The 12,470-nt window shown below is 39.7% G+C and overlaps 2 protein-coding genes and 1 non-coding gene across 3 annotated transcripts; 2 read left to right on the forward strand and 1 right to left on the reverse strand.

Annotated features, from left to right (window-relative positions):
* The first annotated feature begins 33 nt into the window (after nucleotides 1-33).
* On the forward strand, nucleotides 34-3,740 carry LOC137108302 (histone H2B 1/2-like). The gene has a single exon (XM_067492712.1). The coding sequence runs from the start codon at nucleotides 658-660 to the stop codon at nucleotides 1,027-1,029; it is 372 nt and encodes a 123-aa protein (XP_067348813.1). The 5' UTR covers nucleotides 34-657; the 3' UTR covers nucleotides 1,030-3,740.
* trnav-aac (transfer RNA valine (anticodon AAC)) lies at nucleotides 1,977-2,049 on the forward strand. The gene has a single exon. It is a non-coding gene; the product is annotated as a tRNA-Val (tRNA).
* A 4,504-nt stretch (nucleotides 3,741-8,244) lies between the features above and the next one.
* Nucleotides 8,245-9,803, reverse strand: LOC137108289 (complement C1q-like protein 4). Its single transcript, XM_067492695.1, has 4 exons — nucleotides 9,497-9,803; nucleotides 9,231-9,293; nucleotides 8,897-9,028; nucleotides 8,245-8,812 (listed from the first exon to the last, which is right to left on the reverse strand). The coding sequence occupies exons 1-4, from the start codon at nucleotides 9,762-9,764 to the stop codon at nucleotides 8,532-8,534; spliced, it is 744 nt and encodes a 247-aa protein (XP_067348796.1). The 5' UTR covers nucleotides 9,765-9,803; the 3' UTR covers nucleotides 8,245-8,531.
* Nucleotides 9,804-12,470: the final 2,667 nt, after the last annotated feature.

Genomic DNA, 12,470 nt, shown 5'->3' on the forward strand with positions numbered 1-12,470 from the left:
TTCAAATGTTTATCAACCCTAGTTACAAGTTAAACCAAACAAGAAAATAAAGAAAATCTCAGAACCTACCTGGTATGACTTTAAAGTAAGTCATATGATTTAGTTTAGTTTGCAGGTCTCACTGCACGTAGTGATGAGGTGAAAGCACAAACAAGTCCAGTTGCCAGTGAATTGACTCAAAAACTCTTCCTGCTACATATGTAAACCTTCAGAAATCAAGGACAAATCTAGTCTATAAGGAATTATTACTACTCTGGGGAGAAATGTGGTTCTGAGGCTTTACTTTAATTATTGACGCTGCTGTGTAATTGTTGCGTATGAAAAATTAATATGAAAACGAGGGCAGGTGAAGATTTAGAAATATTACAATTCTAAGTAATTTAAATGACATTAGAATCCCACATAAGCGTCCAGGTCCTAATCTCAGAATGAAAACTTTACATATAAAATCTGCACATTCTGAAATAAAAATGATCAGAATGGCAGGAACTAATTCTGGAGGGAAAGAATGTTTTCCTTTTGCGCATCCTCAGTCACGTTTAAAGCTCAGCCAATCCTGTGCGAGCAACAGCACAGTTTGAATTTGCATAAGCAGCTATAAATAGAACAGTCGAATGGTTCGTTACACAATTCATAGAGGTTTTTGAGAACGTCAACATGCCTGATCCAGTAAAAGCCCCGAAGAAAGGCTCCAAGAAAGCCGTGTCTAAGAGCGCCCCCAAGAGCGGCAAGAAGAAGAGGAAGACCAGGAGGGAGAGTTACGCCATCTACGTGTACAAGGTCCTGAAGCAGGTCCACCCCGACACCGGCATCTCCTCCAAGGCCATGAGCATCATGAACTCGTTCGTCAGCGACATCTTCGAGCGCATCGCCGGTGAGGCCTCTCGTCTGGCTCACTATAACAAACGCTCCACCATCACCTCCAGAGAGATCCAGACCGCGGTCAGGCTGCTGCTGCCCGGTGAGCTGGCCAAGCACGCAGTGTCTGAGGGCACTAAGGCCGTCACCAAGTACACCAGCTCCAAGTAACCAGCTCCGCTGCTGCTTCCATCCAAACCCAAAGGCTCTTTTCAGAGCCACACACTCGGACAGAGAGCTGACTTCCTGTTAACGATAGGACTTAATCACTAGAATTGTTAAGTTTTGATTGGCTCAATAGTCAAATGTCACTACATTAACATTGACCGTAAAATTTACCGCTTCAACGTTTTAGTTTAAAGATCCAAAAGTTTAAAAATACAAATATTCTAACATGTCAATAGCATCTATATTAAGAAGGAATTCTCATTAGCTATTGATGATTTTTATTTTTTAATACAAATGTGGCAATATTCAGTCTGGTGGATCACCACGCTCTTTAATGCTTGTTAGGTCAGTAAGTTCCTAAGATCGCCTGTGACATGAGGGTTTCAGATCACACGTTGTCACCAGAAATGTGGACGTTTGTGGAACTCGTTCATTATTGGTCACTTTCAGGTCAAGCTACTGATGAAAGGTTATTTTTAATATGTACAAGCAAATATTTAAGCTTCTGGAGTCTATGGAGTCTATGGTTTATCGGGTTGTCTTTTAATATCTTGAGTGTAACTTTTATATTTCACCTAAACTGTCATCCTGCCGACAATACACTGTGTACAAGCCGAGAATGTTATTAATTTGAATTAGAAAAACAATAATGGAAAATAATGGAAACTCCAATGTGCTGTTTTTCAACCTAAATAGAAAAAAAAGACTCCAGACTCACTCTGAAGTTTAGTTAGTCCGATGTGAACTTTCAAGACCGTGTTCTAAACAGAAGCAGGCCTTGAAACCGTGGTCCTCACGTGTGGGGACACTGTGACAAGCAGGAAAACGGTAGAGACCCTGACCCGTAAACGTTCCTCACGTCTATCTAAGACCCACTTATAAAGTCTAAACGACTCCTGTGGTTTTGGGAAACCTCTTCCTCTAGCGGTGAACAAATGTTTTGTGAGCCCGTTTCCGTAGTGTAGTGGTTATCACGTTCGCCTAACACGCGAAAGGTCCCCGGTTCGAAACCGGGCGGAAACATATTTTTCAAAGTAAATCTGAACCTGGTGGTCTTTTTTGAATTTAAGCCATTTTCATATCAAACCACAGTGTCAACAATACTTGTATAGTTCATACACCTAGATTCACAGTGAGTTTTTGCATCCACTTTGCATAGTACTAGAACAGCGCACAGGATTGTCTAATGCTATAATCTGCACAGTTTATAAGTAAAATCTCTAAAGTAGATGTTAATTACAATGGTGCCTTGTCAAAGAAGGAAACACTAGAAATGTAAAAAAACTCTTTCAACTATAGGCGTTAAACTATATAATACAAGTCTATATTATCTGTTTCATAATTGAGGTACATTTGTGTTTTAATTCATTTCCAAGACCAAAGATAAACCACGAAGTTTAGTATTTTTTTTGTGGAACATTTCATTTCAAAGAAACCCACTGTTTTAATACTGAAATGTTTTTGGGTTGTTAAACCTTTTGTGTCCCTGGGCAAGACACTGATCCCCTAACAGCCCATTCCCCTCCCCAGCTGTGCAGTGCCGGTCCAAGCCCGGTAGAAATTGGGGAGGGTTGCGTCAGGAAGGGCATCCGGCGTAAAAACAGTGCCAAATCAACATGCAGACAATGATCCGCTGTGGCGACCCTGAACTCACGGGATAAGCCGAAAGGAGAGTAGCCTAGAGAGTGAGCAGTGTTGCTCCCACTATGACATCACACTATGGATACAAAGACACGCCCCTAAATGACCCTCGGACAGATCCTACCAAAGCATCCGGTTTAAGTCTCAATTGTTTCAGTGTCAGGTTGTTTCCCTTCCCATTCAGGATCGGATTCCAGTTCACAGATCACTGAAAAACTACTAAACCCTCTTAAATCAAAAGCATATTTTTTCAATTTGAGAGCATACGATATGAAAAACATTCTTACATTTCCAGTGGTTGGCATTTTGTGGCTGCATCTGAAGTTGGAGATAATATGTATTATTCATTAGGCTGCGTTCTCATTGGCTCACAGCAGCAGCCAATGAAAGGTTCAGCTTCATGAATAATGCACGTTTTGTGTTAACGGCTTTCAAAGTGACTGATATAGGACAAAGGGCAAACTTGGCTTTTTGTAAAGATGGATTTAGAGAAATTAGAACTTTGAGAATCAATCAATTAGAATCAATTCATATAAAGTGTGCCTTTAGTGACTAATGTCACCAATCATATACCAGCTTCACTCGAACTTGAGCACATTCACTGTAAATATCTCATTTCTTAGAGAAAGAGGCAACAGCGGGAACATCATGGAGCACAATGACAGCTTTAGTATGTTCATCAGTACACACAGTGAGAATTATGGACATGAGTCTGTTACCCCAGGGCATTCTGGGAGGTTTCCTAACACACCTTCAATTACACGATCAACACTCAGCCAATCACGGCGGTAAGCGTGTTAGAAACCCTCCCAGCATGCACTGGGGTAATAAATGAATGTGTAAAAGTCTCCCATGACACAGACTCAAAGAACACATGTTAAACTGGAACAGCACAGTTTGGTCACACTCAAACATTATTTTAGAGCATCATATGTCTCAGCCCTGAAAATAGTCCAGTCCAGGATGGATGTCAACCTTAAATATGGGTTCATGGTGTGTGTGTGTGTGTGTGTGTGTGTGTGTGTGTGTGTGTGTGTGTGTGTGTGTGTGTGTGTGTAGGTGTGTGTGTGTGTGTGTATAAAACAACCTTCAGGTTTTCACCCCCCCTCCATCAACGTCTAACAGCTCCTCTTTACTGCTGAGTGGGTTTGTACTAGTGATGAAGCATCCATTCTTCCAATCTCATTGTTTCTTGTTGCCACTGGTGATAACAATTTACTCTCTCATCATTAGCTACTGCAGCTCTCATCCATTGCTTGTGACCTTTCTGACCATATACTGTATATACATGTATGTAAAGATGGACAATGTGTCCCCACGTCCTGCCATTATTAAGAATTGAAGCCACTGAACTGCAGTTACAGGAGCTGCCTTCTTGCTTTTTTGCAACCATATTCTGGACAGAACTGTTGAGGGGTATGATGCCAGCTCTTTGGACCGCCCGCTCAAGTTGAGTGACAGGAGGAACAGAGAGCTGAGGAGCTACGGTGGGAAGGTACATGATAATTAGTTCTCACCTTAGCTGTTCTTATAGCTGAGTAATGTGTTTGCAATAAGAAAGACATTATATTCGGCATTAACTAATTCATAGTTGTAGACATATGTAAATGATGCATTGCTGCTGTTTTGGCTATAATCTGATGCTTTTTTTTAATTCTATGTCTAAATTATTCACGAAAGGCTGTCTGTAACATCACATAGTGACATTAACAGCCTCACCAACAGCTCTGTCATTTCAAGAATAAAACACTGATACAACCATAAAATGTCTCTCTCTTTCTCTTGTTCTCACTCTAGCTTCTCTCTCACTCTGTCTCTCCAGTTTTACTTCCTGTTTCCCAACTCCTATTTTGTAATTTCCCTCTTTCCACTTCTGAAGTCTGAGGTCTGAGATTGTGTTCTTGCTCTGTTGTACAAACGTTTTGGTTATTTGTTAATATCTGTTTCTGAACCGCTCTGTCTATGCGCACACTTAGTTTGATTGTTTTTGTACCTTTCCGAGTCTTTCTGTACACGTTCTGGTTTCCTGATTACCCTTGTTCCTGACCTGCTCTATTTTGTTGCATGCACACTTAGTTTTTATATCTGCTGCTGATTCTGTTTGCTTTTCTCTCCCAGAAAACAGTGTTTTGTTCACAACACATTGAAGTCGTGGAACCAAAATAAATCCTGGGGCTCAGTCTCAACATGTAAGAAATGCATTTCTCTTTTACTGGCTGTGAGTCTAAGACCACAGACCCACAGAAATGGGGGCAAAAGGAGCAAAAGGTGGAGTGTTATACGAGTTTTACACTCGTATAAATCCACCTGCAGAAAACAGTCCCAGATACTGTCCCCTTCACCCGCCCACAGACTAGCTCCTCTTTATTCTATAAGTATTTTGTCTCTTAGCTTTTGGGCCATAACGTGTATGTGAGAGAGAAAGAAATGTGGGGCCCAATAAACACGCTTGTTCTTGTGGGAAACTGATGCTCAGCTCAAGCCCAAAAGTGAATTTTAGAGTGAGGACATTGTTTAAGTTTAGGGTAAGCTAATGTTAGTTAGGTACTGGTCATGGTTAAGCTTAGGGAAAGACTTTAAAATTGAATGTAAGTGAATGGAAAGTCTCCCAAGGGTAATAAAACGGGTTTCTGTGTGCACACACACATAGGCCTTATGATGATTGAATACCAAAATTTTTTTCTTTGTAAGGGTCAAGCTGTTAAGTTATTCCGATCTGTGTATAGTCGCAATGCATAACGCTTTATAAGCACAATTGTTTTGCTCACACTGCACATCCACAGTTGGATGGAATTCAAATCAAAGACACTGTTGAAACCTGAGTTACCTTGTGTACACTGACTAATACTGCTCCTGAATAGGTTTTAGATTGTGGATAACAAGCCCAACATAACTTCTGAAGAAACAATAGATCTTGAATGATGTCACAATGCCAATATTAACAGATATCTTTGATAACATATCCATGTGTGAAGAACAGGGCCCAGGTAAGGTTTATATATTGTTTGTTGTAGGTATGGATTTCTGGATAAAGGTGTGTCTTTCTTGTTTGCAGTAATGAATGAGCACATGGTTTAAAACTGTGCATATTGATACACAATGTCCCTGGTCCAATGTAATCTATCCATTTATCCATTCAAAATCTTCTACTCATCCAAAGTTGGGTGGTATCAGGCTTATTACCCTCTGGAGTTGATGGACATGCCGGCGGATTCAAATCATACACTATTTTTTAAGAATGACATAGCCATAAGACTTGATTTTATGCATCTCGAAAGTGCCAAGTAGAACCGACATTATGATAAATGGTTGACTTGTCTTCAGTTGCACTAGAACACGAAGATTTTCTGTTTCTTTTGTGGTTTTATATCCAATGTGTTACAAGTGAGGTTCAAGGTAAAATATAAATGTAAAATCAAAAGTATTAAAAAATGACCAGATACCCTAGACTCCAAAGGGTTAAGGCTTTCCAGATGTTTTTCTTCCAGCTTGTCCTGTGGGATTCTGAGGCATCCCAGGCCAGATCTACAATCTCTCAGCATGTTCTGGGTCTGCCATGGGGTCTCCTATCATCTGGGCATCCCCAGAGGACCTCCAATGGGAGGTGTGCAGGAGGCATTCTTATAAGATGTAAATCTTGTAAGAATGTAAACCTAAAATGGCTCTTTTTGATGCAATGTTTGAAAAAATAGTGATGTGACCCTTCATTGTAAATGGTCTGCACTTATATTACACTTTTTTACAGTTAGGTAGTTTAAAAAATATGAAAAGTTCAAACAGTGCTTTGGCTTTAACTAGAATGTCTAGTATCTTTGTACAACACATTGTGGAAATCCACAACTTAGCAGCTTCTTTAGTGCAAAATCACAATTCATCCAGGCTTAAAGTGGCTTCCATTGTGTACTAAAGTTCATAAGTGTAAGACATACCAGACTCAGCTAAACCTTCTTCACAAACAACTTTGCCTCCCTTACTAGATGCACATCAATTAGGACCTTTGATCATTGGCCCAAAGCCTCGTACCAGGGCTGCACCCTAAAGCTGTTTGAGCCACAAAAGTATCATTCTGGAATGGCACCCGTCAGGTTGCAGCTACCTACAGCAGCTACACTCTTTACATTTACATTTACATTTAGTCATTTAGCAGACGCTTTTATCCAAAGCGACTTACAAGTGAGGTACAAGGCAGCAAGAATCTAAGTCAAGGAGAAAACATCAAAGCAAAGTCCTATCAGAAAAGTGTTCACAGTTCACGAGATACAAGTGCAAGAGAGCAGAAAGGTTTGTTTTTTTTTTTTTGTTTGTTTTTTTTATTAAGAGATTTAAGTGCATAGGAAGATGCGGAAGAGTTCAGTTTTCAGCAGTTTTTTGAATATTGGGAGAGAGTCAGCTGAGCGTGCAGCGTTTGGTAGCTCGTTCCACCATCGTGGGATCATTGCATTAAACAGTTTTGCTTGGTGTCTTCTATGCGGTGCTGGGACCACCAGACGTCGTTCGTTGGCAGACCACAGCGGGCAAGAAGGATTGTAGACTTGAATGAGTGAGTTGAGGTAAGCGGGAGTTGTCGAGTTAACCACCCTGTATGCAAGAGACAGAGCTTTGAACCTGATGCGAGCAGCTACAGGAAACCAGTGCAGAGATCTAAAAAGTGGTGTGACATGGGTCTTTTTTGGCTGAGTAAAAATGAGGCAAGCTGCATTTTGGATCATCTGCAAGGGTTTGATTGTTGATATCGGTAAACTCTTTATAGTCTTTGGTGTCTATCTTAGTTTATCTAACCAATATACATTGGGTTTTTCTTAGGTGATGGCCAGAAGTGGACTCACCAGGACTTCTCTGATTTCCTGAGGCCTTATGGTGGTTGTGTCATGAGCCATGTGTGGGAAGCAGCATTATTTGCACATAGCAACAGCTAGCCTGCTAGTAGATGCAAAACATAACCAGGAGAGGTATGAATCCCTACAGGAACCTGTCCACCAGCGTACGTGTTTCCTTTAATGGACTCTCACACCACCTCTCAATTCACTTGTACATATTTATTACTATTAGGCTATTTCTGTTCTGTATTATATTTTTGTTTTTTGTGTTTTTTTTCTATTCTCTTGTTTTTGATGTAATGTTTTACACTGCTGCTGTGGCACCTGAATTTCCCTCTTGGTGGAATCAAAAAGGCGTTAGAAGATTTAACCAAAGATCAGCATCTGAAACCCCAGTCCTCAACTATCACACCCTTCTGAGAATGAACGGGCTAAATAACGTTTTATACCAACACTGAAAAAGACTGTTATGAACCTGCAACCTGGACCTGGGCACAAACATCGGACTTTGTAAAATCCCAGATCAAATACTGTGAAACTCTACCTATTGTGGTCTGTCATGTTGCCTCTCACAGTGCAGTGTAGAACAATCAAATCCAAATGTCTGTACAGTCCGATGGTGCCACTGGTTCTTTTAACCTGGTGTAACTGGTAATCTTGCAAATCCAAACCCAGCAGTTGAACAATGTCTTGGATTCTGTTTTAATGTTCATATTTGAACCAGAAATAAAAGTATAAAATAGTGACCTCACGTGTTGCTGCAAAGATCTATTTATTGTCTAATTCAGTTGACAGGACATCAGAAAAAGTTTTGTAAGGAAGAAGAAACCCATTTTGCCATATCATTACGGGTATATTAATGCAGATACAGAGACAGATGAAAAGGGTAAATGCATTGTTGTATTATTTCTAGCTTTTATATAAGAGAAATGTATATGTTTAATAGATGTAGTTTTAGTGATTAAACATATAGATTGGGTACAACAATTACTGAAGGAAATTTTAATGATTAGAACATAGTTGAAGAAAAAGAGGAACAAATTCCTCTCAAATGGTGAAAAGCAGATGACCACTGAAGGTCGACTGGTGATTGGCATTGTCGTACAACCTAGAGCCAGACCACAGCCGCAGAAACACAACATCTTTGGCCTGAAGAATCAGTGTAACACTTTGGGAGGTACTTGCATACCCAGAAGACTGGACCTCATAGGCATTGGCAATGAGATCTTTGTTCTTAACCAAGTGAACTCCCACATTATACGAATTTCCAGGTGCTCCTACATGCCACTCGAAGCGGTAGACTCCTCTGATTGGTGCAGTGAAAACACCTGGAGGACATTGGTTTTAGTCAGTGTCAATTAACAAAACAGATCAAAAGTGGAATTTATCTGTAATATTTTAGAGCTCACTACCCTTGTTAAGGTTGTAGGCCCCTCCAATGTTTGTCACAACATGTTTGAAGACCAGAGCTGTGTGTGTGGGAAAGGGTCCGATAGTTGTGGCATCTCTAGTCGACAAAGAAGCTGAGAAAGCCACTTGTCGTACTGAAAGATACAGAGATGTGATGATGTTAAACTGTTTGTATATAAACTAGTATGAAGACCATCAACCACATTTTAAAATAACTACTATTCTTGTAAACTGAACACTGTTCCACTATACTGAACTTGTTTGATAGTCTCTGTTTATCTTTCTTAGAATTTCTGTCATAGTCATGAAAGAAATGATGATTTCCACACACAGTACCTTGTCGCTGAAGCTGGAGCCTGCGAATTTCAACCTCATGCTTCTGTAGCTGCACAGCTTGTGCTAAAAAAAAAACATATACATCAGAAATGTACTACTGCACCATAAATAGCTTTTGCGATTTTTTTCCAATAGATTTGTGTAATTGAATTCACATTCAGTATTTTAAAAACCAAATCCAAATATTGAGTTACTAACATAATGACAGAAAGATGGAGATACCTTTGTTTTTCTAATGTTCTGACTTCTCTGACATTATACCGTACCTTTAGTCTGTCTTTGTAAGAACTGAATCTCCACCTTCTGTTGAGCCAATGAGGTGCTCAGCTGTTTCACTGTGGCAGAGATGCTTTGCAGAGAGAGTGGTTGTGGAGAAACAGTAATAACAATGGGTGTCTTTGTCGTAGGCTTTGTCGCAGGCTTTGATGTAGTCGCAACAGGCGCCTTTGTCGTAGTCTTCGGTGGTAAGATAATCTGAACTGTAGAGATGGAGCAGACCAGCAGCAGGAGCAGGAGGGACCCTATCATCTTCATTGTCACACTGGAAATTTGACAGTTGATTTGTGTCCTCTACAAACCTGTGTAGGCTTATATTGCTCAGTAGAAAGGGGCGTATAGATCAGGGAGGATGATGTTACAGACATGCCTCCATGTTGGCAATGACCCAGTCCCATTTCCAAAGAAAAACTGTGTTTGCTGAAGCTTAGTCATACGTGTCATGGTAGTGTTCCAAAAATGATACTTTAAGAACCTCAAGCAAGTCCGGTTTCCACCAAAAGGCAGATATAAAGTTCCATGTAAGGCTCCAGGCTGATGTTTGCTCATCATTTGCTCCTGATCATCACATCCTCCCTGACAGGCTGATGTCTTTAATTTCACTTCAGTTTGACTTGTACAGTGCTTGAAAAAGTATTCATGCCCCTTGAACTTTTTCACATTTTGCCACATTACAAGCAGAAACATAAATGTTTTTTATTGTGACTTTATGTGTTAGACCAACACAAAGTGGTACATAATTGCCAAGTGAAAGGAAAATTATAAATGGTTTTCAAAATATTTTACAAATAAATATCTGAAAAGTGTGGCGTGCATTTATATTCAGCCCCCTTTACTCTAATACCACTGACTAAAATCCAGTGGATTTTAGTCAGTCTTTATTTGCTAATGCTTTTTTTTCAGTTTGTTTATGTCTGCCTCCCCTGAGTTCCCGTGTTAGTTTTTTGTGTTCCCCCCCTGCCCTGTTACTTTAGTCTGTGTGTTCATTTATTCCGTAGAGTGTGTGTGTGTGTCTTGGTTTTCCAAACCTGTTTAGTTTCCAGTTAGTATCCTTAGCCTGTCCTCTTGGGTCTCGTTAGTTAAACTTTTAGGTTTCTTTTGATTTAAGAATTGTCCGGGGTTTATTAGCCTTCCTCCTGTTTGGTGTTTTCTAGTTCAGAGTATTTGTTAAGATAGTTTTCCTTAGTGTTCCCCTTGTGTTTACTTGCTTTAGTTTGTCTGTTAACCCGTGCCTTATTTGTTTAGTAGTTTAGTATTTCTCCCGTGTGTTCATTTAGGTTTTATTTCTGTATCTGTTCTCCCTATAGCCTGGGTTTTTTGTTACCTCCTGTTAGGAGCAATTTTGGTTATATACCTGTCAAATAAAACCCTTTTTCGTTCATCCCTCATACTGTCTCCTCTCTTGGGTCCATCCCTAACAAAAACCGTGACAGTTGTCTTATCATTGTCTGTTTGAGACATTATTTGCTCATGAATCATTTGGTGCGGCTGTGGGTCCAGACTCTACACAGATCTGCATCACTTCATGTTCACAAAGATGTGCAGCTTCATGTTGACATGTCTGATACATGGAGCTGCTCAGCTGGACAGTTATGACTCTCCACAGACTGCATATGAAAACTGGACCATGATGCTTTACAGCATCAGTTGCTGTCTGTATTAAGAGGTGAGATCAGGACATGGATCTGAAAATTGAGCTGTGTGACTTGTTTCCTCTGTTCCAACTGTCCTTCAAACACTGTAAATAAAGGATCAGATATAAAGTTCCATGTAAGGCTCAAGGCTGATGTTTGCTCATCATTTGCTCCTTATCACATCCTCCCTGACTGTTCATTCAGTTTGTTCAACATTTTCTATCTGTCTATTGTTGGTGAATTTGGATACCTTTTGTCATTAAGCTTGTGATTCAATGGTTCTATAACTGAATCGTGATGATTTTGAGCCATGAATAAAGGAGTTTACTGAGAATAAATATCGATGTAAATTTATAACCAATGATCAATCAGAGGATTTGCATTTACACAGTAGTACGTTTACATTTATATTTACATTTAGTCATTTAGCAGATGTTTTTATCCAAAGCGACTTACAAGTGAGGTACAAGGCAGCAAAAATCTGTCAAGGAGAAAACATCAGAGCAAAGTCCTATCAGAAGAAGTGTTTACATTTCATGAGATGCAAGTGCAAGAAAAAGCAGAAAGTTTTTTTTTTTAATAAAAGTGCATAGGAGGTTGTGGAAGAGTTTCAGCAGTATTTTGAATATTGGGAGTGAATTTGCTGAGCGTGCAGAATTTAGTAGCTCGTTGAACCATTGTGGGATCATTAAACTGAAGAGTTTTGCTTGATGTCTTCTGTGCGGCACTGGAACCACCAGACGTCATTCATTGGCAGACCGCAGAGGACGAGAAGGATTCATTCATGTAGATGCTGACAGTAACTGACTCAACAATGCTCTTAATTCATTATTAGATTCAATTTTTTTTTCCCAAAATGTAAATAAACCCACTCACTGTTTTAGTTACACCTTAGACCTTGTCCTTATATATGGCATTGAAACTGATAATTTAACAATAATTCAAACTCTCTTCTGTCTGACCATTTTCTAATAACATTTGAATTTACAATAACGGACTATATAGCAGTTAGGGAAAAATTCCTCTATAGCAGGTGCTTAAGTAAAAAAGCTGTCAAAAAATTTAAAGAAACAATTCTTTCATCATTTGCTTCACCATATGGTAATACAATGGAAAGTAGCCATCTTAATGTTACTCCTGCACAAGTTGTTTATCTTGTTGATAATTCTGCAGCCTCACTATGTACAATACTCGATAGTGTTGACACTGAATAAGAAGGCAGTAAACCAGAAGAGGCGATCTCCATGGTATAGTTCACAAACTCTCAAATTAAAACAGGCAAAGTTAGAAAGGAAGTGGCGTTCCAGAAATTTAGAAGAATCTCATTTAG

The sequence above is a fragment of the Channa argus genome, chromosome 22 (assembly GCF_033026475.1).
Source record: "Channa argus isolate prfri chromosome 22, Channa argus male v1.0, whole genome shotgun sequence".
NCBI lineage: Eukaryota > Metazoa > Chordata > Actinopteri > Anabantiformes > Channidae > Channa > Channa argus.